Source organism: Garra rufa, chromosome 20 (assembly GCF_049309525.1).
Source record: "Garra rufa chromosome 20, GarRuf1.0, whole genome shotgun sequence".
NCBI classification, from domain to species: Eukaryota; Metazoa; Chordata; class Actinopteri; order Cypriniformes; family Cyprinidae; genus Garra; species Garra rufa.
In genome coordinates, this window is record NC_133380.1 from 16,770,150 (window position 1) to 16,797,606 (window position 27,457).

Consider the following 27,457-nt stretch of genomic DNA (forward strand, 5'->3'; position numbering starts at 1 on the left):
TCAGCTCTCATCTTAAAATGTCCACAGTCTTCTCACACACAACGACAGTCTTAAGATTATTCTGATTAAGATGAGATCATAACGTAGGAAGTATTCAGAGCTTTAGTAAAATATAAAACGCAGGAAAAGGTGGAAATGCCCTAACATTCCACAACTGTGATTCTACAAATCACTGTCAAATCCTTTAAAAGCCCCCTCACTCTGTCTCTTTCCCTCACTCTCTCCCTTTCTGTCTGTCTGTCTCTCTCTCTCACTTTGTCACTCACTCACTCACCCACTCACTCTCTCTCTCTCAGTGTGCACTAATGGGCACAGATTGGGATTACCACATGCATGCATTTGAGAATAGTCTCTGAGAGCGATGGACCAGTATATATTTTTAATGTGAACACTGCTGGATATAGTTCTCTGCATTCAGAGCATCTGCTTTTATTCAACAATCTGGTGCAAGACCCTCCTGGTCTCGTCATTATGATCCATATGCTTTGTTTTGTCCATTTTCATGTCTTTTTAAATAAAGACAGATAATCTAGTTGACCTCACGGTCACGTGTGTTTTTAAATGTTAGTGTATAGGCTAATGGCTTTTTACATCCCCAACATAGTGTCTGTTCACTTTTTTTCTCAGATATCTTTTGCTTTATGTTACGAATGAATTATTCAAATAAATGTCATTTTTATTCAATTTTAAAGCAAGATTAAGTGACAAAGTATTCTCTGTCCACAGATCATTTAAGGTGCTTGTAATATTGTCAATTATTTATTAGTGTGCTTGTGGTTGAATTGAGTTGAAGTATGTGGCTACACTATCTGTATTTTATTACTTGATGAAATGGGGTATGGGATGTTTCATCTATTATAAATCACAAGGTATATTGGGCTGTAGCATTTATTTGGAATGCTATTAAAGATATATAACTGTCGATTCAAGTTGTGTGACACTATATAAAATCTGAGAGAGGGATCTGAACGTTAAATAAAAGTTTAATCTTGTCTGCGTCTTTATAGTCTTGTGTTTTGAGTCAGCAATCTCTGTGAAGGTCCTCAAGGAAGTAAGAAAGAAAGAAATGCTAAGGAAATGAAATAGTGTAAATAAATAGTAGAGACAAAAAAGTTTAATGTAACATTTATTGTAAAAACTAAAAATGCATACAATAATATGCACCAAATATTTTGAAAACAAACAAATAAAAATTTGTTTGCAATCCATACATCCTATTATCAATGCTGCAAAAATACATCAAATTAGCACACTCCAAATGTTTTGTTGTTGTTGTTGTTTAGTGATAGTTGCTCATGAGTTCCTTGTTCGTTCTGAACAGTTAAACTGCTTGCTGTTCTACAGAAAAATCCTTCAGGTCCCACAAATTTGTTGGTTTTTCTGCATTTTTGTCTATTTGAACCCTTTCCAAAAATGACTATAATTTTGAGGTCTATCTTTTCACACTAAGGGCAACTGAGGGACTCATATGCAACTATTACAGAAGGTTCAAACACTCACTGATGCTCCAGAAGGGAAAACGATGCATTAAAAACTGGAGGTGAAAACTTTTAGAATTTGAAGTTCAAGGTAAATGTAACATTTTTATAATTCTGGGAAACATGTAAGCATCTTCTGTAGCTTCTGAAGGGCAGTACTAAATGGAAAAATATGTCCAGGCAAAATAAGAAAAAAGTACACATCTTCATTCGGTTCAAAAGTTTTCACCCCCAGCTCTTAATGCATTGTTTCTTTCTGAAGCATCAGTGTGCATTTGTAATGCACCTTCAGTAATAGCTGCAAATCAGTCCCTCAGTTGTCCTCAGTGTAAAAAGTTGGATCTCAAAATCATACAGTCATTGTTAGAAAGGGTTCAAATACACAAAAATGCTGAAAAACCAAAGAATTTGTAGGACCTAAAGAACAGCAGGCAGTTTAACTGGTCAGGACAAACAAGGGACTCAAAAAACAACTACTACTAAACAAACAAAAAAATATTCAGGTGACAATACAGTATTAAGAATCAAGTGTATGTAAACTTTCGAACAGGGTCATTTTTATAAATTCTAATATTTTCTTTTGTGGACTATATGTATTCAGTTTATGCATTTTGTATGAGCCCTCTTATTTTGGTAAAATAATTAACATTTTCTTTTTTAACAGATTCTGCAATGTGTATGTAAACTTTCGACCTCAAATATATATCTTCATGAACACAAAGTGGCATTGTTTCAATTGCAGAATAACCTCAAAATAAGTCCCATTTTCTTTACAAACAAAAATGTGATATAAAGTCATTGTTATATATATATATATATTTTTTTTTTTTTTTTTTTTTTCAAAAGTTTTGGTTAAGGTCCAAATTTAGCCATTTTAAATGTGATCCTACCCTCTAGTGGTACAAAGTGGTAAAACCTCTTATTTGATCAAGTAATATGCAGAACTGTGTGTCCTAAATTACACACTTTAAATACAATAAATCTTGGGGATTTATGATAATAAATCATTTAAAATATACCTCATGCTAGGTCTCAGAAACCCTTAGCAAAAGTCCTCTTTTAAAGCATATGAAGCATCCCTGTACATGTCTAGCCTAAAAACACAGACTTCTCCAAGCCGTCCTCTGCCTTGGTGTACTCTAAATGGGATTTAAAATAGCAGCTTTTATAAGAGAGGCTATTGCGCACGTATTCAAGATAGTCTGGGACTCCGGGACAGATCACATTATCAGCAAGCAGAACGGTGCCTTTCCTTAGCAGACCACAATCCTACAAACAAAGAAGAGAGAAAAAAAAAAAAAAAAGAGTAGAGAATGTTGGATATAAGCCTGGTGAGCAAAACCGAGAAGAGAATACTGGCATAACAGTACAATCAGAAAATTTTGGACAATTTTGCAGACACGTTATCCAAAGCAACTTGCATTCAAGGTACACATTTACATTTATATGAGTTCTTGCTTTCTCTGGGAATCGAACCCATGACCTAGGCATTGCTACTGTTTAGACTACAGGAAAAGAGTGAGAGTCAATGAGATAACAATGGTCATAATCAAACACACCTCCATTAATTTTGTGTCAGGGAGGTAACGGTCTTTCCAGTGGTCCAGAAAAACTAAATCAAATGTTTCAATTCCGAAGTGCTCCTTCATGCGTGGAATCCAATCTCCAGACGCACCTTCTACAAGCTGAACCTGATAATGTAAAACATTAGCTCAAGGCATGATAAACTAGAAATGACTCTTAGTAAATAAGGATTACTGTATGTAAACCATGTAAAATGTGTTTGTGGGGGAACAGGGACCTTACTTTGTCTTCAAGACCCGCCCAGGCGATTACTTGTCGAGCAATTTCAGCATAGCCTGCATTGAACTCTAGTGTTATCAGACGAGCTCCAGGAGGAAGGAGACGAGCGATGCGCACTGTGGAGTATCCACAATATGTGCCCAACTCTAGGACCTTCTCTGGGTTCGATTCACTCACCACTGAGTCAAGGATAGATCCTGAGAATACACACATACACACACACAGAAACAAAAGACAGTTATTGGTGCTTAGTAAGTTCCAAAGTTTGAGTTTTTTTAATTAGAATTTTTAATTGGATAAAATATATACAGATTCCAATAGAAATACATTTGTATTTTTGAATTTTTAAACATATTTTGGACATGAAACTTCAAAGTAATGTTAAAATTTGACATATAAAGAATATACACTACCGTTCAAAAGTTTGGGGTTGGTACAAATTTTTAAACTTTTTGAAGTGATATGTCTCCTCTTGGCTTACATCGAAATCCTACGACATTTTTGTGTACAAATTTTCATTTTGTACCTTTAATTTATCATCTGTGTTTTGTCCTGCTCTCTCCTCCACACTTATGTGTTCGCCTACATCCTACGTCATCAGCTGGAACGCCACTCTCTCATGAATGTGCATACGACAGTTAGCGGAAGCTAAAGATTAACTGTATGAAGTTTTAAAAATAGGTATTTTTCTTACACAAACATATCGATTTGCTTCAGAAGGCCTTTATTAACCCCCTGGAACTGTGTGGATCACTTTTTATGATTGATAGCTGCACTTTATTGGACTTAAAAATCTCAACACCCATTTACTGCTATTCTAAAGTCTGGAAGAGCAAGGATATTTTTTTAATATAACTCTGATTGTATTTGTCTGAAAGAAGGAAGTCATTTACACTGAGGATGGCTTGAGGCTGAGTAAATCATGGGGTTATTCTCTTTTGGGTGAACTATTCCTTTAAATTAATTCATAAAAAACGTTTTCTATCTTGGAGCAACTGTATTTAAATTAAATCTGAAAGAACATATTCTTCAAATACAAATATAAAAAAAAATTATATATATATATATATATATATATATATATATATATATATATATACAATTTTTATTTTTAAATTTTTATACAATTTCTTTGAGATTTTGTTCTGAAATTCTTGGAAGAAAATCATGACTACAAATAAAATGTAAATAGAAAAACAGTGCTCTGACCTTTCTCATCTCCAATGTTCATAGCCCATTCGCTGTGTCGGCAGAAATGATCGATGGCTGAGATCACACTCTGAGGGTCACCTCGAGTTGCATGCTTCCGTACGGCTTTCAACAGACGCTGGTCACAACAGAGAATAAAGATGACTTTGTTGACTTTACTTTATGGGCCTCAAAAGTCTAACATCATCCCTCAGTCTTAAGATCTCATTATGCATCCTGGTTGCAGATGCAGAACAGAGGTAGATGCTGTACCTTAGGTGATAGAAAGTTAACCAGAACTGCTTGAGTCACCTGTGGTCGAGTTGATCTGGTCAGCATATCAAGAGCACGCTCAACGATGAAGTCATGCCAGAATAACGCCAGACTGCCATTGAACTGCACAGCAGTGGGGATGATCCAGGAGTACAACACGTATAACAGCACTGTGGCCCCAACACACCAGCACAGCAACACCTGCAACATACTAGAGCCAGACAAAGATTCATAAAAGTTTATAATCAATTTCAATTCAAGTGAAGTGACTGAATTATGCAAATAGTCTTATACAGTACAGATCTAGTTATTTAAGAAAAATCAACATTAATTCAATTAAATGTAGATTCAAAGTGTTTGCGATGCATTAAAGATGCAGTATGTAATATTGAAAGCTAGCGGTTGAAATGGGTACTGCAGTCCTAATTTAAAATATTGCTTCTACCGCTCATGCCCCCATCCCCTCCTTCTCAGACTGGACACTCACACAGGTTGCCAGATTGAGGATATTCGAGAGGAACAAGTGCAATCGACAGTGGAGGGCAATGAGCTTTACACTGTATGTTTATGAGTTGATTTATACATGTTTTAATATTCCTCTGGTCATTACATGTTTTAGGGGATGCTGAAGCTTTTTAGGTCAGCTAGAATCTGCATTCTTTGACCAGTTTGTTTTCTCACTTCCATGGCTGCAACAAGCTCTGTTTTCTTGCAAGTGGCTGGCAGCCCTGGGTGGTCGAAATACTATTGGTTACCAAAAGAAAAACAGGCATTTCCACACGGAACACCAGTTTACCCATGGAATTGGGCTACTTTAACACTGTTGCCGTGGGTAGTTTTTTATGTCCGCGGCAGAAGTTACTACAATTACGTGATTTTTAGCCTTTGGAAATGAAATTTTTAACCAGGGGAACACACACGTATTTTACCCACGATTGGGCTATTGGGCTAGTTTTGAGTAGCAATTGGATGGGTTTTGTTGTGAAAACCTGGCAACCCTGCGGAATGCACAAGTATGAACTTAGCATTTCCTAAGTATCTGCAAACATATTATAGTACTTTTATGCTTAAGTACAGTAAAAAAAAAAAAAAAAGATATATAGCACCCTTAAGTATTTACTAATGACAGAAACATATTATTTAATTTAATTGTGCAGCCCTTGCTATGCTGATTTTGAGTTTGTGCTGATATGTGAAAGAAAAAACGACATTCAAAAGTTTAGGTTTAAGTTTTTTTTTTTAAGGCAGCTGCATTCAAGTGCATTTAATATTATTACAATTAAAATTTTATATTTTTATACGCTTTAAAATATAATTTATTCCTGTGCTTTTTAGCAGCCATTACTCTTAACTGTCACATAATCCTTCAGAAATCATTCTAATATGCTGATTTGGTACTCAAGACACATTTCTAAGTATTACCTATGTTGAAAACAGCCATGCTGCTTAATATTAATAAGAAAACAGTGATACTTTTTAGTATTCTTTGATGAATCGACAGTTTAAAAGAATATTTTACTGTCACTTTTGATCAATTTAATGCCTTATTGTAGAGTATTACAGTCTTTCAAGAAAAAAAAAATCGTACTGACCCCAAACTTTTGAACAGTAGCGTAAATGCATTATATAACACAGCAAGCAATATTAAGACTTATGCCTGCATAGGCCAGGGCTGCTTGTTTAGTCTAAGTCCATCCCTGCACGTTTCAGATGTAAGCCAAACTAAGCCAGATATTACTGTGCATCCTGTTGAACTGTCTGCGTGAATTAAAATCAGCTTCCAAGACAGCACACACATACACAATATGATTAGGCTGTCTGATTACTCTACTTCAGCCCAGGTCTGTACTCCTGCAGGTCATGAGAGGCATGTATATGGAAATTAATGTTCTCATTCAGTGCTGTGCTTTCATCTCTCCAGTCATGCCTCTATTGTCATGGTCTAATGAGATGGGTGGTTACTATGCAGCAAATAAACCCTGCATTGAAAATCTCTTTCATATGATCATTTGGTTGCATTCGCTGCTACTGTTTCTGCAGCTCACTTTGTCCATAAAGCAGTTTGGAGTCTGTACTTGGTGTTTGTTTTTTGTTTTTTGTTTTCGCTAAAGTGAACATAAGAGGTTTAATTCAAAAATATTAAATAATCTTACCAACCCTAAATTTTGAACCACACTGTAAAGAGTGCAAATCTGGCATTGACTTCAATAAATGAATGAATTGAGAATACAGGATGGTTTCCAACTCTGTAAATCACATGTATTAAATGTAGGAGCCTATCCACCCTAAAAAACATTCTAGACATCTTTGTTGCTATGCATTTTGCTATTATGTCATGTGTTATCACAATTTATGCCTGCCACTCACAAACAAAGTTCTTTTAATGATTGATCTGTTAATTAAGAAGAGTCATGGAGAGTAGGAAATGCAATTCTAAAGTGGGATTTTAGAGTTGCATGGCAACAAGCTCAAGGTTAAGAGCTGTTAAACAAAAAGTGTGGCACCCTTTGCGAGAGGACCATGACAAGTGCTTCTCAGGCTTTTTTAAACATATACACAAATGTAGCTGGGGTCTGGAATGGAATGCAGAGCTCAGCCACTTTGCAGGATAGCCATTGTTAGTGAGAAAATCCTCTCGAATGGGTGAAAGGAATGAGTGAAGCACAGAGTCTGGCTTTCACAAATGCACTGCTGTACATATATACCATTGAATATATGTAATGCATTGAAAAAGTTATATATCCTGTCAATTTCATTCAAGTTGGTTCATTTTAAATATGCAATGCACTGAGCAATAATGGATATGGTGATACTCGATCAAAAGTATGTGCTGTCTTCAGCAATCTGAAAACATGATAATTGGTATCGGCTGACCAAAAAACTCACTGTGAACTATTTACTAAATTGGATTTAAACTAAGTTGAGTACCACTTTTAGACACAAGCCAAGGAATATACCGTCCTAAACAAATACAATGAAACTAAATGATCTAAGTGATGAATGGTAAGCAGTACTGTGTAACTAAAAATTCATAATTTATCAAAAAGTGACATAAATAAGAGTAAATGACCATTTAAGAATACAAGACAGAGAGAAAACACTTACCTTTGATGAGGGCCTCTAACTAAATGGAGCTTCTGTTAAACCAAACCTGCATGGATGCAAACACACAGTCTACTGATTCGCTGTGCTCTCTCCATTTCTCCTCTCTCTCTCACTCTCTATCAGCTGACCCTGTAATGGGCTCTCTCACTTCTTCTGGGTAGATTTGAGCTGTGAGGAATGTGTGGCCGTAGGTCTTTTAGAGGGATATGCACTCCCCCAAACAGTAAACAGAACTCCAAACTAGGCCAGGGATCAAAAACAGACATGGTTGTGAAGCAGCTGCATGTGGCTGACGACAAACAAGTTTGAACAAATTGAATATTGTTATATTCACCCTCATGTCTTTAGAAACCTGACTGGCTTTCTCACATCTATGTAGCAAAGCAATTAAATATATTGCACCATCTTAAAGCAGACATGTCATAAAATGGCAGTTTATAGTAAACATAAGCTGCAAAATGTCCAAATAGAACTGACTTAACCGAAAGCTTCGACGATATTACAATATTTAAAGTCTTCTGAAATCATAGGATAGTTTAATATTAAATCATACCTTATTTAAAGATGTTTTCACTGGAAAATATACTGGAGCTAGTTGTTTACTTGCTTAACTTCTGCGACTGAAACTTTCAGTCAGTGAATCAACTCATTCAACTCAACCGATTCACGATTCGTTCAAAACGATTTGAGTAAATAAGGCATGAATTTAATTCTCAACTGAGCTGTTCCTTTAAGACAAACGAAGTCACTCAAATATACTTTATAGAAAATACAAATGTAGTCAAACCACAGAGTTGAGATATATATATATATTTTTTTTACCAGTGCATAAGCCCTCTGTTTGCTTTAAAGGGATAGTTCACCCAAAATGATCCGTCATTTTAAATATTCTGTAAATAAAACAAATGTTCTGTCATTTAAAATAAATACTGGACAGAACACATACGTGGTTGTTTTGACCCATTTGCATGGCTTTAGTCCTGGGTCAGTCAACCTATTGAAGTTTTTTTCATATTAAATAATAAAAATGCACTTTATTTATTTATGTATATAGGAAAATAACAGTTTATATACAATATTTTGTATTCAGTGTCAAGTCTGTCTTTTTACAATTATAAAATCTTCAAAACATTAACTCTAAAAAATGCTGGGTTTAAAAACGTACTCGGTTACTAACGTAACCTCGGTTCTCTCTAGAGAGGGAACGAGTACTGCGTAAGAAGTATCTTACGCTAGGGGAAAATCCTTTTCTGCGAGATATTGAAGCCAAAAATTATCCTTAATTTTGAAATAATGTAAAGCGCGTTGCAGCAGCATACAGACATAGGCGAAACAGCTTGCGCGCCTATTGGCTGCTCTGCGGCAACTGCAGCAGCCTATTAGAGCGAGGCCTGACGCGACGCCAGATCCAATGGGGGCATTTCGCGCCCTTTGCGTCGCTTCGCGCCCTTTTCGTAGCTTCCCGCCTAAAAGGGCGTGGTCTAGACCTATAAATATCGCTCATAGGCAGCTATTATCTGGTTTTTCATCATCAAAGCAACCAGAGCGTGCGCATGCACGGCAAGATACGCAGTACTCGTTCCCTCTCTAGAGAGAACCGAGGTTACGTTAGTAACCGAGTACGTTCTCTTACAAGAGGGAACGAGTACTGCGTAAGAAGTATCTTACGCTAGGGGACCCAGTGTAAAACGCCGTGCATCGTGAGATCTGACACCAAAGACCCAAGGGCGAAAGCCCGGGGTTCATACAGTTCATAATCACCTATGGAACTCACAGGGAGTCCGGGGAAGAGGGAGGGGCAATGCCGCACTCTTCCACATAGTGCAGCGTCACTCAGACGCTAAGTAAACGTACATACAGGGCGGGGTTACGGCCTGAGCTGACGTAAAAATAAGGGTCTTCACACAGTTTGCTCAGACACATCTTGTGCTATCACTTTCACTGTCGACCCTAGAGCTGTGCTCAGTAGACGCAGCATTCCGAGCTGATAACATCAGGTCAGACAACACTGAACATCTAGACTGACAGCAATCTGGCCTGTAAGGCGGGAACCTCCAGGTTGTAAAACCTTATAAATGTAGACGGAGAGGCCCAGCCCGCCGCCGTACAAATATCTTGCAAGGCAATCCCACTCGACCACGCCCACGATGAGGCCACGCCCCTCGTGGAATGTGCTCTGACACCTAGCGGGCACTGCATGCCCTTGGAAGCATATGCCAACGCAATAGCATCAACTATCCATCTGGATAAGCTCTGTTTCGACGCGGCCAGTCCCTTGGGACGCCCGTAAAACGAAACAAAAAGCTGCTCTGTCTGTCTAAAAGCAGACGAGCGAGACACGTAAGCTCGTAATGCCCTGACTGGGCATAGGAGGCTCGCGTCCGTTTCCTCATCATTGACCGGTAGGGCTGACAGCGCGATGACCTGTGCCCTAAACGGTGTGTTGAGTGATTTTGGAACGTAACCATGTTTGTGTTTGAGTATGACTTTAGAGTCATTAGGTCCAAATTCCATGCACGTCGCGCTCACAGAGAGTGCGTGCAAATCCCCTATGCGCTTCACTGAAGCGAGAGCCAGCAGAAACACGGTCTTAAGAGACAGGTATTTCAAATCAATAGTCTGCAGAGGCTCGAATGGTCCACCTTTCATGGCCTCTAGTACCACAGAAAGGTCCCATACGGGGACTGTGGGAGGTCTGGGGGGATTTAGTCTTCTAGCTCCCCTCAGGAAGCGAATAACTAAATCGTTCCTTCCTATTGACTGACCTAGCGTTGTGCTCGAGAACGCTGTTATGGCCGCCACATAGACTTTGAGCGTGGACGGGGTTCTGCCCTTGTCCAGCAGCTCTTGTAGAAAGGAAAGCACCTCCATCACACCACAGTTAGTGGGTGACGAGCCGCGAGCTGCGCACCAGCCCGAAAACACTGACCATTTTGAGGAATAGAGCCGTCTCGTAGACGGGGCTCTAGCCTGCGTGATCGTGTTTAATACTCCTTTAGGGAGTTCATCATATATTCGCTGGTGGCCCAGACATGAAGGGACCACAGCTCTGGGTGAGGATGCCAAATCGAGCCGCTGGCCTGAGAGAGAAGGACTCTCCTCACTGGTATCGGCCACGGGACAGTGCTCGTCAGCTGCATCAGCGCTGGGAACCAGGGCTGGTTTTCCCAAAACGGCGTTATCAGCAGTATTGAACATCCTTTTTCGCTGACCCTCTCTATCACCTGAGGTAGGAGAGAGACGGGGGGAAAAGCATAGAGATGACGGCGGGGCCATTCGTGGGCCAGCGCGTCTCTGCTTTTTGAGCAAAATTCCAGACAGTGAGCGTTGTTCGGAGACGCAAACAGGTCTACTTCCGCTCTGCCGAATTTCTTCCACAGTAGTTGTACTGTCTGTGGGTGTAGAGACCATTCGCCTGCTGGAACATTGTTCCTGGACAGTCTGTCTGGCCCTATGTTTAGAAGCCCCGGCACATGCGCTGCTTTCAGCGAGCGCAGGTTGCGCTGAGCCCATACCAGGCGGCGTTCTGCAAGTCTGTATAGGTTTTTGGACCTGAGACCGCCCTGGCGATTTATATAGGAAACCACTGACATGTTGTCCGAGCGGACTAATACATGGTTTCCTTTTATTTGGGGACAGAAGCGCATCAGCGCGTTCTGTACTGCCAACATTTCGAGGCAGTTGATATGCAGGAGCTTTTCCCGTTCTGACCACTGGCCAAAAGACGATCTACCCTCGAGCAGAGCCCCCCATCCCGAGGTGGACGCGTCCGTAGACACCACTTTTATTCTCGAGGAAGTCCCCAGGCTTACACCTAACTGGTACCAGTCGATTGCTCTCCACGGATTCAGGGCTGTGACACATTACTGATTGACCGTGATACGAAGCCGACCGGGCGCCCACGCTTGACGCGGGACGCGCGCTTTCAGCCAGAACTGCAGTGGACGCATACATAGCAGACCCAGCTGCAGAACTGATGACGCTGAGGCCATGAGACCAGCATTTTCTGAAATTTTTTGAGCGGGACAGACGCGCCGCAGCGGAACGAGCCCGCTGTGCGCTGAATGTCTGCTGCGCGCTGTGATGACAGCCGCGCTATCATTGACAGCGAGTCCAATTCTGTGCCCAGGAAGGAAGTTTTCTGACTGGGGGATAGTGAGCTCTTCGCCCAATTGACTCTGAGACCCAAATTCTCGAGGTGATCGAGTAACATGGTCGTATGCTGTACAAGCACTGAGCGAGACTGCGCTAGAATCAGCCAATCGTCCAAATAGTTCAGTATGCGCACGCCTTTCAGTCTGAGAGGAACGAGCGCTGAGTCCATGCACTTCGTAATGTACGGGGTGCCTGGGACAAACCGAACGGCAGGACTGTGTACTGATATGCCTGGCCCTCGAAGGCGAGTCTCAAAGATCGCCTGTGACGTGACGCTATCTGTATTTGAAAATACGCGTCTTTCAGATCCACTGACACGAACCAGTCTCCTTGGCGAACTTGCGCGAGGATTTTTCTGGTCGTGAGCATCCTGAACCGACGCTTCACCAACGCTTTGTTCAGTTGCCTTAGATCTAATATGGGTCTGTGACCCCCGTCTTTTTTCGGTACCAGGAAATATCTGCTGTACAGCCTCCCTTCGCTTTGAGCTTGAGAAAGGGGCTCTATGACCCCTTTGCTCAATAGTTTCGCCACTTCGGCTCGAAGCAGGTGTGCTGCTTCTGTCTGCATTGTGGTCTCGACGCGCGCTGTATAGCGGCGCGGACGTCGGTGAAACTGTAGCGAATAGCCTCCTTTTATAATGTCCAGCACCCATTTCGAGACCCCTGGAAGCTTTTCCAATGCGTTTGCATGAATAGCTAGAGGCTGAATACGAAGCGCGCTCCGTTCTTTCATTAACGGAGTGGTTTCGGTATGCTGTGGCACCAGAGACGTGCTCGTGACATTCGGGGCGTGGGGCACGCTGATAGCGGGAACTATTATGTCTGTGTGTGTATGTGGTTGTGTCGCAACAGGCACATTTAACACACTGCAAACACCGTTCGCCTGCATACACGTTAGTTTCGTTTGTACAGAAACCTTTTGACGTGCATAATGTGATGTCTGTGGGCACTGTGAAGCGCAATCGATCTGAGCCGATTTTATGTTCGCAGGGTCTGTATGACAGGTTGTGCTTGTGTGTAGAAATGAGCACTGGAGGAGTGGGCATTTTTGACTACACGTGAAACACCATCGGCCGTGGCCGGGACTCCAGAAAATACACTCTATTGGGGGTTTATCTGGGTAGCCGTGAAAACAACCTTTGTGTGCAGGCAAGCGGGCGACAGAACCGGCTTGTTGGCTGCAGCAAACACTGGAACAGTCACATTTAACACACTCCAAACATCGTTCGCTTGCATGGAGCGAATGCACGCTGATTTCATGCAAAACGTGCTCGTGATATTTGAGGCATGGGGCACGCTGATAGCGGGAACTATTATGTCTGTGTGTGGATGTGGCTGTGGGGCAGCGGGCACATTTAACACACTCCAAACAACGTTCGCCTGCGTAGAGCGAATGCACTTTTGGTTTCGTTTTCACAGAAACCGTTTGACGTGCATAATGTGGTGTCTGTGGCCACTGTGAAGCGGGCATAGTTACCACGTGTGAAGCGCAATCGATCTGAGTCGATTTTATGTGCGCTGTGCTTGTGTGTAGAGATGAGCACTGCTAGTGGGCATTCTTACACGTGAAACACCATCGGCCGTGGCCGGTTGTGAAGCGCAATCGATCTGTGTCGATTTTAAGTGCGCTGTGCTTGTGTGTAGAGATGAGCACTGCAGTGGGCATTCTTACACGTGAAACACCATCGGCCGTGGCCGGTTGTGAAGCGCAATCGATCTGTGTCGATTTTAAGTGCGCTGTGCTTGTGTGTAGAGATGAGCACTGCAGTGGGCATTCTTACACGTGAAACACCATCGGCCGTGGCCGGTTGTGAAGCGCAATCGATCTGTGTCGATTTTATGTGCGCTGTGCTTGTGTGTAACGTTAGAGATGAGCACTGGTTAGTGGGCATTCTTACGACACATGAAACACCATCGGCCGTGGCCGGGACACCAGACAATACACTTTATTGGGGGTTTATCTGTGTAGCCGTGGGAACGACTTTTGTGTGCAGGCAAACGGGCGACGGAGCCGGTTTGTTGGCTGCAGAAAACACTGGAACAGTCACATTTCCTGGAACTGGACGAGCGAATAACTTTGGTGGGGGTCCGGCAACAGCGGGACTCGTACACCGTCGTTTTCCCAGTTGTGCTAGGACGATTTCGGAGGCTCAGGTTTCAACTCAATCCTGGGCCGCGGGCCGCGTCTGGCGGGGCGGCGGCCAGACGAGAAAAACGTCAGAAAGCGTTAACCACGGGTGCCTCTCAGCAACGGTGAGAGACCATGTTACGCAGCGCTGACGCGGCTAGGCGGCGGCGAAAGCGCGGCGAAGCAGGTTTGACGTCTGACGGCAAGCTTTAGAGGGGAGGGCCGAGTTAGCACGCCGTCCAGCGGAGGGCAGACATAAGTGGGCTGCTATCGCCTCTTCTGAGCAGCATGCGCGTTCCTGCTTTGGCGGGAAACGGAAATCAGAATCAGAAACCTCTTCCTCCTTCATGGCCCCCCTCGTCAGCGGCGTCGATGGAAGCGGTGGCAGACAGCGGCCGCTTTACGTCCGGAACAGAGGCTGACGAGGTCGATGAAGCAGGCGGGCGAACCTGCGAGCTTTGTCGGCTGGGGGAAGTGTCCGGGGCCCGCTGGGCACGGCGCTTTTTACGGCGCTACACCGCGGCGGGCGGGGGAGCAGTCTCAGTGAAGAAGGCAAGGCAAGTCCTCAGAGTCACCATTGGCATCTGCACGAGCCGTATGAAGGCATCTTTAAAAAGACGCTTTGCTCTTTTTAGAGAAACAGTGTGTATCGCAGCGGCGACACACACTGTAGATTATAAAGGATATAGGCGCCGGAAAGCGCAGCAGGAATGCACGGAAGGCGGCGTGGCCAGCAGCTTCAGTGGCTCGTCCCGCTGAGATGCTTGCAGTCAAACGGCGGCTTCTTATCCGGCTCCAGCGATGCGTGTGCTTCGCTTGAAGGATGAAAAATCAGATAATAGCTGCCTATGAGCGATATTTATAGGTCTAGACCACGCCCTTTTAGGCGGGAAGCTACGAAAAGGGCGCGAAGCGACGCAAAGGGCGCGAAATGCCCCCATTGGATCTGGCGTCGCGTCAGGCCTCGCTCTAATAGGCTGCTGCAGTTGCCGCAGAGCAGCCAATAGGCGCGCAAGCTGTTTCGCCTATGTCTGTATGCTGCTGCAACGCGCTTTACATTATTTCAAAATTAAGGATAATTTTTGGCTTCAATATCTCGCAGAAAAGGATTTTCCCCTAGCGTAAGATACTTCTTACGCAGTACTCGTTCCCTCTTGTAAGAGAACAACCCAATTTGGGTAATCTGGCAATCCCGCGCTGGGTAAATATTGGACAGAACACATGCTAGGTTATTTTGACCCAGCTGGTTAGGTTAAATGTTTTACCCAACATGCTGAGTTGTTTTATTTAAGTCAACTATTGTTTAAAAATGATTATATTGCTGACTTAAAATGGGTTCTCTGGTGGCTTTAAAGAGATAGTTCACCCAAAAATTCCGTCATTTAACTCACTCTCAAGTTGCTCCAAACGTACATGATCTTCTTTCTTCTATTAAACACAAAATAATATATTTAGAAGAGCGTTGCCATCCAAACAGATGTCAGTAGCTATTGACTTTCATAGTATGGAGGACAAATAAATAAATAAATAAATACTGAAGTAAAACTATTTATTTATGAACTAAAACGTATTTTATTTCAGCTGTTTTCAAGGCTTTATTTCTTAATTTCATTCAGTTTAACCTGACACTAAATAAATCAAACGAAAACTGAAATAATAACTATGTAGACATTTTTAATTACAACAAAACTAATAAAAATGACTAAAACACAATAAAAGTTACTAAAATTGTAATTAAAATTCACATGAAAATTAATTTTAAAATAATAACACTGCTGCAGTCTCTTTATTAGCAGCATACTGCCACCAAGAGGCCAGAAAAAGAATAGATAGTTAACTGATTAAACTTTACTTGTCAATGTATAAAAGCACTTATTGTAACTATGATAAAAAGTCTCCCCTTGAATTTATCTTACAAGACAATAGCTGAAAGTACCATTTTGTCTGTTTGAATAAACCTAGGCACTTCAGACACAGATGTGTTGTAACTGTTTCACTGGGAATTTTCACATACAGAAGTAAATTGCTGAAACTGAGCTGCCAGAAATACTCCTTTTATGTAGACAGGAAAGCACTTTACATATCATTCTCCATTCCCAACAGAGTCATTTCTTACACCAGAATTAGAACTGATGCTAAAATTGAAAGTAGCAATGGACATTATTCACAAAAACAAGCCAGTGTTAGGCTAAATTAGTGATGAAAAAGTGCTTAATTTGCTAAATTCTTGTTTGCAGTTCTTCGTCATTTTTAAAACAAGATCAATTTATTTGAGAGATTTTTCCAATAAAGGTATTTTTCCTTATCACATTGGTAAATAGTTCAGTGAGATAAACCTTACTAAATTTAGTATGCTTAAAATGTGTATATGCTTAAAACATGCTATTAATCATTCAGAAATCATAATGAACTGTAAATGGATTTGCATAATAGATGAAGCATATTTCAAAGAGCTGCCTGTGCAGTGATTTGAATTAGAAAAGAATCACGTGAAGCGGCTGGAAAAGAAGCACATTCCAAGTGTTCAGTGGACGTGGAAATGATGTGACCAAAGATTAAAGCATGGAATGTGAACTGAACAGCTTTTTAGAGTCTACATGTTAGCCAAAATGGTTTGTGCTTACAAAAATGCATTGTAATTCAAATATGAATTAAGGTAGAGAAGCCACACAATGTTTTTTTTTTTTTTTACTTTGTATCATTTTCTTTATTATGATTTTTTTTTTTTTTTGCCCCAAAAGACTATGGCTGATATGAAAAATGCATATAAAAACAAAACAATGGATAAAGCAATGCAATTATGATCCTAAAAGCAGCAATTTAAAGCCAAAACAAGATATCATTCATATAGATGCTGGTGTAAACAAATCAGAGGCATGTCCTATGCAAATAAATATGTATACAAAATCTGATCCGTTCATAAATATACAATATATATTGTTTATTCAAGTTGCTACATATAGGTATTTTTCATTATTTATAATTAATTACAGTACAGACATTTATGTCACCAAAATACACTAAAAGAGACTAGCAATGCACAGCTGTTTGGTCATGACTTTCAGATACCAGCTGGAGGCACCTCACAAACCCGCAAGATGAGGAGTAGCAACTACACTTGAATTCTTCAAGTCTAATCAACCAAGTTTTAAATACACCATCATCATTTGAAACTTAAACCATCATGTCCTATGTTCTGGAGTTTTAGCAATAATTTGGCTTAGCATGGGTAAAAGTGAATATATAGTCTTGTATTTAATACGCTGGACAGCAAATTGTATTGTTTTCGAGGATAATCATCACAACCTGGTAACTACAGTAATAATAGGAAATTGGATAAGACTTGACCGTAACAAAATGACAACTAATTGGTAAACAGATGTAACATACTGACTAGTTAAGACAATTATAAGGTATTTTGCTCCCAAAGAGTGGTAACATAAGACCAGCTTATGCCATGTAAACTACAGTAGATGCTCACTTAAGATTTGTCAAATATTCAAGAATATTTATTAAAGGGGTTACCAAGTCGGATGCGACTAAACATGAAAGTATAAAACAGTTGCACCAAAACTATTCAAACAGAGTCATACTTTTAAACTATTTGGCATCCGAAAATTAACAAAAGCAACTGAATGATAAAAAATGTGAATATATTTCTGACTCTGTGTGAAGGATTTCATTGGGATGCTTTTTTTATTTTAAAATCTTCTCATGCATTTTTTGTAGGCCACAAGACTGCCATTTCAAAGTTTAAGATCTCAGTATTTTAGGGTCAACAGTCCTTTTCAAATCCTTTGAAATTGTGGATTTGATGACTGTGGGGTAAATTGTATAAATCGCTGTATTAGAGCTTTAAAGTTCATTTTGGAGTTCAGGCATAAGCTTGTTTGCATGTCTAAGACTTCAGAGAACATAAGCCCTCTGTGAAAGCTCATCTTCACTTCAAGGTCCTCTATATGAAATGCTTTTTAGCATACTCCTCATAGCTACATATAGATATTTAGATATATAGATATAAACAAACAGGTATGCAACACATTCACTGCTGTTATAGTACATGAAAACGCATGAGTTCATTAAACTCTGAGTAGACTTGTATAATTAAATGACTGTTAACCTGAAACATATTAGTTACAAAATAGTAATTTAGAATACATACATCTTATAATCTATTTTTTTCTCTGAAAATATATATATATATCTCAGGATGAAGTGGAGATGATATGATAACCTTTATATTTTGTTTTGAAATGTAAATACGTTACGATAACATCCCAATAATACACACAGAGAGTATGGAGGGGAGAAAAAAAGCTCTTTGTAAACACCAGTTTACAATCAAGCGCAGCACTAGATCTATGACAGCCAACCATCTGATCTCTCGATTTCAGTTCTGTGCTGTTACAGATGCCTCCTCATTTGCTAAACAATGTAGGGATGCACCAATATCATTGTTATATGCAGTATAGTAATTGTACCTTCAAATAATGCTGATATTTAAAAGTATTAATATACCTTAAAATCTCAAATCAAATACTATTTAGATTTGCTGTCATTGTTTATGCTACAAAGGATGCATTTGAGTTTTATTTTTAATTCTGAGCACAGTATTGGACCGGTGCATCCCTACAACAAGGTGTCATTTTGCATCAGATGTTGCATTGGAGGCCGCGGGGTGTGTTGGCTGGCCGTCAGACCAGTGTTCCAGGTGAAGGAGGTTCAGAGCCGGACTCTTTCTGAGTGCCCCCCTCTGAGGGAAAAGGCTCTGGGTAGAGAGAGAGCTCCACGGACCTGCCATGATGAAAAGAGGAGATGAAAATGTCAGCATCAGAAAACAACTGATTAACTTAGAATTAACAAATTAACACTTTTTGAACTTAAAAAAAAAAAAAAAACATGACTATTTCCACAAAAATATTAGGCAACACAACTATTTATCATTAGCTGGGTTTCCATCAAATGTTGCATTTAACTTTTGCAAAATTGGAATATCGCATAAAAGATTTGCAAATAAGCACAGTTTTTATCCAAAGAGTCAAAAACAAAAACAAAATCTTCACTTCCTCATAAACTGGCACTAAATGTCACTAAGAAAAATAGCCACTGAATATAATAATTTTCATATAAAATAAATTACTTGGGCCTTAGAGAGAGCAGACGAAACACAGTTAATGCAGTCAGTGCTTTTGGAGGCAGATGCCTGCTGTTTGGGAGCGCAGTCGTGTAAGACATTTCTGGGAGGCAATAATAGAGAAATACTTTGCTCAGGCATTTCAGACTGACCATAGCATTTCAGATACTGTGCAATGAGATCGGTCTGCTGGTTAGTCAAGTTATCTCATCCCATCGTGCAAAGTCACTTGACTTTTTTTGGAGTGTGTGGAGGAATTTATTCACAAAGTGTAAAAATGTTTGCGAATTAAGGGATTTTTTATTTTTATTTTGCCGTGTCCATCACTCAAAATGCTTCAAAATGTGCATTAAAAACTGAGAGGTTGAAACATAGCTATTGATCATGTTTCCTGGGCAGCAAATCGACATATTAAAATGGTTTCTGAAGGATCATGTGACACTGAAGACTGGAGTAATGATGCTAAAAATTCAGCTTTGCCATCACAGAAATAAATTACATTTTAAACTATATTAAAACAAAATTATATTTTAAATTGCAATAATATTTCACAATATTACTGCATTTACTGTATTTTTGGTGAGCATAAGATGACTGCAACACAAAAACTAACATCCAAACGTCTTAAAGGGATAGTTCACCCAAAAATGAAAATTACCCTATGATTTTCTCAATCCATTCTAGTTGTATATGACTTTATCTTTTCAGACAAATACAGTCAGAGTTATATTAAAACTAGGGCCGGGACTTTAACGCGTTAATTTAGATTAATTAATTACACAAAATTAACGCGTTAAATTTTTTTAACGCATTTTAATCGCACTTAATTTTGCACTGCGGAACGTTTCTCACTGGATGAGTTTCAGCGGACCGATTATACTGGAGCACCAACTAGCGTTCAGACCAGAGCCATATAAAAAGAGAGTTGCGACACGCTTTGATCTAGCCGCCGCACGGTCACGTGGTTCATGGAGCTCTCAATAGTTCCAAACAGCTCCGCGCTGTCAATGTGTTTGAATGGAGTTAAATAGGATAGACAGCAGTTTTACTATATTTGCAGCAATTTCGAGTAATTATTAACACATAATGTGCATTGATTGTGTATTGATAACTTCTCTGAATACGCTTTACAATCGCATTTTATTCTGGGGAGTGATAAAGAGACATAATTAATATGTTCTCATACTCTTTGGCAGTCAAATGTGACCAAACACCTTAAGTGTAACTTTTATTCAATTAAATAACTGTAATATATATAGTTAAGTTCTATTTAGTAAATATTTTGAGGAGGTTTTTTTGTACTTAATATGTGCAATAATGATCCTGACTATTTAAAAGATAACATTTTCTAATATAGTATTTATATTACAGTTAGTGTAATATTTAAGGTTAAATACATCTGCATGTGTATTTGGACTTGATCAAACACTCATTTTTTTATATGTTTCGATTTAACGATTTAATGTTAAATAAAAAAAAGTAATTTACTCTTGTTTTATGATATTCAAATATACAACATAAGTGAATATTATAAAAGGCAAGCAAAAATGGCATTTAACATAATAGAAAAGATGAAAATAATGTTAAAAAAAAACACAAGGCAACGAATTGCATTCAGCATACATTTTTATCGTGTTTCTTGAATGCAGTCTTTACTGAAACTCATTCAACCTCCTACAGTGAGAGAAAGATTGCAGAAAGACTAAAAACATAAAAATATGACAACTAGTATCTGGTTATGGTCGCTATTACGGTGTTTCTCACGTTATCCAGCTGCATTTACAGTTTAACTGTTTATTTTTTAACGATAAACATTAACTATAACACGCTTCATAAAACACCACTATTGGCCAGTTTTTCGAGAGGTCAACTGATGCGTTAAAATGTAAATAAATGCAGTAATTTCTTCAATATACTTGCGACTGTGCTTGAGAAGCGCTGAAATGAATGGGCTTCAATGCAGGAGCTATTGTTTGTTTGGAACTATTGACCGCTCCATGACACGCTTTACTTCCGCATTCCTCAGTTCCTATGGAAGCCTATGGGAGTGTCGCAACTCTCTTTTTATATGGCTCTGGTTCAGACCAAAGCGACCAAAGGAATGCGCATATCACAGCAGCACATCGAGCCTCAAGTATCACCTCAATGCTTTTACAGAAGGTCTACCTACCTATAGGGTACCTGAATTTCTGAAATGTAGGCTACTATATTTCTAAATATCCCAGTGTTTCCCCTACCATTATCTTAGGGGGGCGCGTTTACAATGTCTCCTCCAAGAAAACACGGACTGGATCGCGGACTCCATTCATAAAAACGTACTCGGTTACTTACGTAACCTCGGTTCTCTCTAGAGAGGGAACGAGTACTGCGTAAGAAGTATCTTACGCTAGGGGAAAATCCTTTTCTGCGAGATATTGAAGCCAAAAATTATCCTTAATTTTGAAATAATGTAAAGCGCGTTGCAGCAGCATACAGACATAGGCGAAACAGCTTGCGCGCCTATTGGCTGCTCTGCGGCAACTGCAGCAGCCTATTAGAGCGAGGCCTGACGCGACGCCAGATCCAATGGGGGCATTTCGCGCCCTTTGCGTCGCTTCGCGCCCTTTTCGTAGCTTCCCGCCTAAAAGGGCGTGGTCTAGGCCTATAAATATCGCTCATAGGCAGCTATTATCTGGTTTTTCATCATCAAAGCAACCAGAGCGTGCGCATGCACGGCAAGATACGCAGTACTCGTTCCCTCTCTAGAGAGAACCGAGGTTACGTAAGTAACCGAGTACGTTCTCTTACTAGAGGGAACGAGTACTGCGTAAGAAGTATCTTACGCTAGGGGACCCAGTGTAAAACGCCGTGCATGCTGAGATCTGACACCAAAGACCCAAGGGCGAAAGCCCGGGGTTCATACAGTTCATAATCACCTATAGAACTCACAGGGAGTCCGGGGAAGAGGGAGGGGCAACGCCGCACTCTTCCACATAGTGCAGCGTCACTCAGACGCTGAGTAAACGTACATACAGGGCGGGGTTACGGCCTGAGCTGACGTAAGAATAAGGGTCATCACACAGTTTGCCCAGACACATATTGTGCTGCTATTACTTTCACTGTCGACCCTAGAGCTGTGCTCAGTAGACGCAGCATTTCGAGCTGATAAATCAGGTCAGACAACACTGAATATCTAGACTGACAGCAGTCTGGCCTGTAAGGCGGGAACCTCCAGGTTGTAAAACCTTATAAATGTAGACGGAGAGGCCCAGCCCGCCGCCGTACAAATATCTTGTAAGGCAATCCCACTCGACCAAGCCCACGACGAGGCCACGCCCCTCGTGGAATGTGCTCTGACACCTAGCGGGCACTGCTTGCCCTTGGAAGCATATGCCAACGCAATAGCATCAACTATCCATCTGGATAGGCTGTGTTTCGAAGCGGCCAGTCCCTTTGGGCGCCCGTAAAACGAAACAAAAAGCTGATCTGTCTGTCTAAAAGCAGACGAGCGAGACACGTAAGCTCGTAATGCCCTGACTGGGCATAGGAGGTTCGCGTCCGTTTCCTCATCATTGACCGGTAGGGCTGACAGCGCGATGACCTGTGCCCTGAACGGTGTGTTGAGTGATTTTGGAACGTAACCATGCTTGGGTTTGAGTATGACTTTAGAGTCATTAGGTCCAAATTCCATGCACGTCGCGCTCACAGAGAGTGCGTGCAAATCCCCTATGCGCTTCACTGAAGCGAGAGCCAGCAGAAACACAGTCTTAAGAGACAGGTATTTCAAATCAATCGTCTGCAGAGGCTCGAATGGTCCGCCTTTCATGGCCTCTAGTACCACAGAAAGGTCCCATACGGGGACTGAGGGAGGTCTGGGGGGATTTAGTCTTCTAGCTCCCCTCAGGAAGCGAATAACTAAATCGTTCCTTCCTATTGACTGACCTAACGTTGCGCTCGAAAACGCCGTTATAGCCGCCACATAGACTTTGAGCGTGGACGGGGTTCTGCCCTTGTCCAGCAGCTCTTGTAGGAAGGAAAGCACCTCCATCACACCACAGTTAGTGGGTGACAAGCCGCGGGCTGCGCACCAGCCCGAAAACACTGACCATTTTGAGGAATAGAGCCGTCTCGTAGAAGGGGCTCTAGCCTGCGTGATCGTGTTTAATACTCCTTTTGGGAGTTCATCATATATTCGCTGGTGGCCCAGACATGAAGGGACCACAGCTCTGGGTGAGGGTGCCAAATCGAGCCGCTGGCCTGAGAGAGAAGGTCTCTCCTCACTGGTATCGGCCACGGGGCGGTGCTCGTCAGCTGCATCAGCGCTGGGAACCAGGGCTGGTTTTCCCAAAACGGCGCTATCAGCAGTATTGGACATCCTTTTTCCCTGACCCTCTCTATCACCTGAGGTAGGAGAGAGATGGGGGGAAAAGCATAGAGATGACGGCGGGGCCATTCGTGGGCCAGCGCGTCTCTGCTTTTTGAGTAAAATTCCTGACAGTGAGCGTTGTTCGGAGACGCAAAAAGGTCTATTTCCGCTTTGCCGAATTTTTTCCACAGCATTTGTACTGTCTGTGGGTGTAGAGACCATTCGCCTGCTGGAACATTGTTCCTGGACAGTCTGTCTGGTCCTATGTTCAGAAGCCCCGGCACATGCGCTGCTTTCAGCGAGCGCAGGTTGCGCTGAGCCCATACCAGGAGGCGTTCTGCAAGTCTGTATAGGTTTTTGGACCTGAGACCGCCCTGGCGATTTATATAGGAAACCACTGACATGTTGTCCGAGCGGACTAGTACATGGTTTCCTTTTATTTGGGGACAGAAGCGCGTCAGCGCGTTCTGTACTGCCAGCATTTCGAGGCAGTTGATATGTAGGAGCTTTTCCCGTTCTGACCACTGGCCAAAAGACGGTCTGCCCTCGAGCAGAGCCCCCCATCCCGAGGTTGACGCGTCCGTAGACACCACTTTTACTCTCGAGAAAGTCCCCAGGCTTACACCTGACTGGTACCAGTCGACTGCTTTCCACGGCTTCAGGGCTGTGATACATTTCTGATTGACCGTGATACGAAGCCGACCGGGCGCCCACGCTTGACGCGGGACGCGCGCTTTCAGCCAGAACTGCAGTGGACGCATACGCAGCAGACCCAGCTGCAGAACTGATGACGCTGAGGCCATGAGACCCAGCATTTTCTGAAATGTTTTGAGCGGGACAGACGCGCCGCAGCGGAACGAGCCCGCTGTGCGCTGAATGTCTGCTGCGCGCTGTGGTGACAGCCGCGCTATCATTGACAGCGAGTCCAATTCTGTGCCCAGGAAGGAAGTTTTCTGACTGGGGGACAGGGAGCTCTTCGCCCAATTGACTCTGAGACCCAAATTCTCGAGGTGATCGAGTAACATGGTCGTATGCTGTACAAGCACTGAGCGAGACTGCGCTAGAATCAGCCAATCGTCCAAATAGTTCAGTATGCGCACGCCTTTCAGTCTGAGAGGAACGAGCGCTGCGTCCATGCACTTTGTAAATGTACGGGGTGCCTGGGACAAACCGAACGGCAGGACTGTGTACTGATATGCCTGGCCCTCGAAGGCGAATCTCAAAAATCGCCTGTGACGTGACGCTATCTGTATTTGAAAATACGCGTCTTTCAGATCCACTGACACGAACCAGTCTCCTTGGCGAACTTGCGCGAGGATTTTTCTGGTCGTGAGCATCCTGAACCGACGCTTCACCAGCGCTTTGTTCAGTTGCCTTAGATCTAATATGGGTCTGTGACCCCCGTCTTTTTTCGGTACCAGGAAATATCTGCTGTACAACCCTCCTTCACTTTGAGTTTGAGAGAGGGGCTCTATGACTCCTTTGCTCAATAGTTTCGCCACTTCGGCTCGAAGCAGTTGTGCTGCTTCTGTCTGCATTGTGGTCTCGACGCGCGCTGTATAGCGGCGCGGGCGTCGGTGAAACTGTAGCGAATAGCCTCCTTTTATAATGTCCAGCACCCATTTCGAAACCCCTGGAAGCTTTTCCCATGCGTTTGCATGAATAGCTAGAGGTTGAATACGAAACGCGCTCCGTTCTATCCGTAACGGAGTGGTTTCGGAGTGCTGTGGCACTAGAGACGTGCTGACATTCGAGGCGTGGGGCACGCTGATAGCGGGAACTATTATGTCTGTGTGTGGATGTGGTCGTGTGGCAACAGGCACATTTAACACACTGCAAACACCGTTCGCCTGCATGCACGTTAGTTTCGCTTTTACGGAAACCTTTTGACGTGCGTGATGTGATGTCTGTGGGCACTGTAAAGTGGGCACGTCTATCACCTGTGGAGCGCAATCGATCTGAGCCGATTTTATGTGCGCAGGGTCTGTCTGACATGTTGTGCTTGTGTGTAGAAATGGGCACTGAGTGGGCATTTTGACTACACTTGAAACACCATCGGCCGTGGCCGGTTGTGAAGCGCAATCGATTCGAGTCGATTTTATGTGCGCTTGACCTGTTAGACAGGGTGTGCTTATGTGTAGAAATGGGCACTGGGGAGTGGGCATTCTGACACGTGAAACACCATCGGCCGTGGCCGGGACACCAGAAAATACACTCTTTTTTGGATTTATCTGGGTAGCCGTGAGAACGGCTTTTGAGTACAGGCAAACGGGCGACAGAGCCGGTTTGTTGGCTGCAAAATACACTGGAACAGTCACAATACTTGGAACTGAACAAGCAAATACCTTTGGTGGGGGTCCGGCGACAGCGGGACTCGCGCACCGTCTTTTTCCTAGCTTTGTTAGGACTGCTTCGGAGGCTCAGGTTTCAAATCCAACCTGGGTCTCGGGCCGCGACCAGCGGGACGGCGGCCAGAAGAGCGGGAACGCGGTCTCGCGCCCTGCGCTCGGTGGCGCTGCGAAGCGGCAACAGCGGGCTGTGGCTGGGGTCGTGCGCTCTGCGCGGGCGGTTTCACACGGCCGGCTGCAGAGCTGGAGCGTTTCGGCAGGAAGTGCCTCATCGCCTGGGACGCCTTCTGTACCTCAGCGAATCTCTCTGCAAAGTCCTTGACAGAGGATCCAAAAAGGCCAGCGGGAGAGAGCGGAGCATCGAAGAACGCGGTGCGCTCAGACTCAGCCATCTCCGAAAGCGTCAGCCACAAATGCCTTTCGGCTACAGCGAGCGAAGCCATGTTGCGTCCGATGGCCTGTGCTGCAGACTTTGTAGCGCGGAGTGCGAGGTCCGTGGCGCTCCTTAGGTCCGGCACACAAATCGCGTCAGGGCCTTCCTCATCCATCCTTCGGAGGAGGTCAGCCTGAAAAACCTGCAGCGTGGCCATTGTGTGCAGCGCTGACGCTGCCTGCCCAGCGGCGGTGTAAGCGCGGCTGTGCAGGTTTGACGTCTGGCGACATGCTTTAGACGGCAGCGTCGACTTAGCACGCCGTCCAGCGGAGGGCGGGCACAAGTGGGCTGCTATCGCCTCCTCGACAGGCGGCAGAGAGAGGTATCCTTTTTTCTCGGCGCCGTCCACAGTGGAGAACGCTAGAGAAGAGGATGGGCGCACTCTCGCTGAGTAAGGGGCGCTCCAGGATTTAGCCAGTTCTTCGTGAAGCTCAGGAAGAAAAGGCGCTGGTTTGCACGCGCTCGAAGCGCGTTCCCCTTTCGGCAGAAAACAGCCGTCCAACCTGTTATGAGCGGGCTGCTCCGGTGAGGACCACTCGAGGCCAAGGCACGCCGTGGCCTGTGTCAGAATCCTCATCAGTTCTGCCTCGATCGAAGCTCTCGAGCCTGACGGAGCGTGGGCGGGGGGAGCGAGGTCCACAGAGCTCGTCCAATCCTCACTGCCTGACGCCAGAATAGAGCAGGAATCCTCCTCCTCCATAACTGTGCCCTCGTCAACCGTGTCGGTGCAAGCGGCGGCGGGCAGCGGCCACTTAACATCTGGGACGGAGGCTGACGAGATTGGTGAAGCTGGCGGGCGAACCGGCGAGCTTTGTCGGCTGGGGGGGGGTTCCGGTGCCCGCTGGGCACGGCGCTTCTTACGGCGCGACACCGTGGCGGGCGGGGGAGCAGATTCGGCGAAGAGTGCCAGGCGAGTCCTCAGAGTCGCCATCGGCAGTAGTTCACAATGAGGGCAGCCGCCCTCAGCGAGCGCGAGCGCCGCGTGCTCCTCACCCAGGCAGGAAACGCAGACGATATGGCGGTCCCCGTCACTGAGTGTGGCTCTGCATGAGCCGCAGGAAGGCA

General features: G+C 43.2%; 1 protein-coding gene across 3 annotated transcripts in view; it reads right to left on the bottom strand.

The window, feature by feature from the left end:
- Positions 1-1,109: 1,109 nt before the first annotated feature.
- Positions 1,110-27,457, bottom strand: part of comtb (catechol-O-methyltransferase b) — a 31,314-nt gene continuing 4,966 nt past the window's right edge. For 2 of the 3 annotated variants that reach the window (XM_073825365.1, XM_073825366.1), the window contains 3 exons: positions 3,285-3,478; positions 3,038-3,169; positions 1,110-2,747 (listed from right to left, as the gene is read on the bottom strand). In XM_073825365.1, coding sequence (XP_073681466.1) covers positions 2,568-2,747; positions 3,038-3,169; positions 3,285-3,478 — 506 coding nt within the window. In that variant the 3' untranslated portion in view covers positions 1,110-2,567. Of the gene's footprint in view, positions 2,748-3,037; positions 3,170-3,284; positions 3,479-4,490; positions 4,609-4,781; positions 4,954-7,847; positions 8,088-8,400; positions 8,484-27,457 lie in introns of those variants that run through there. The other variant, XM_073825364.1, reaches the window with a different exon arrangement.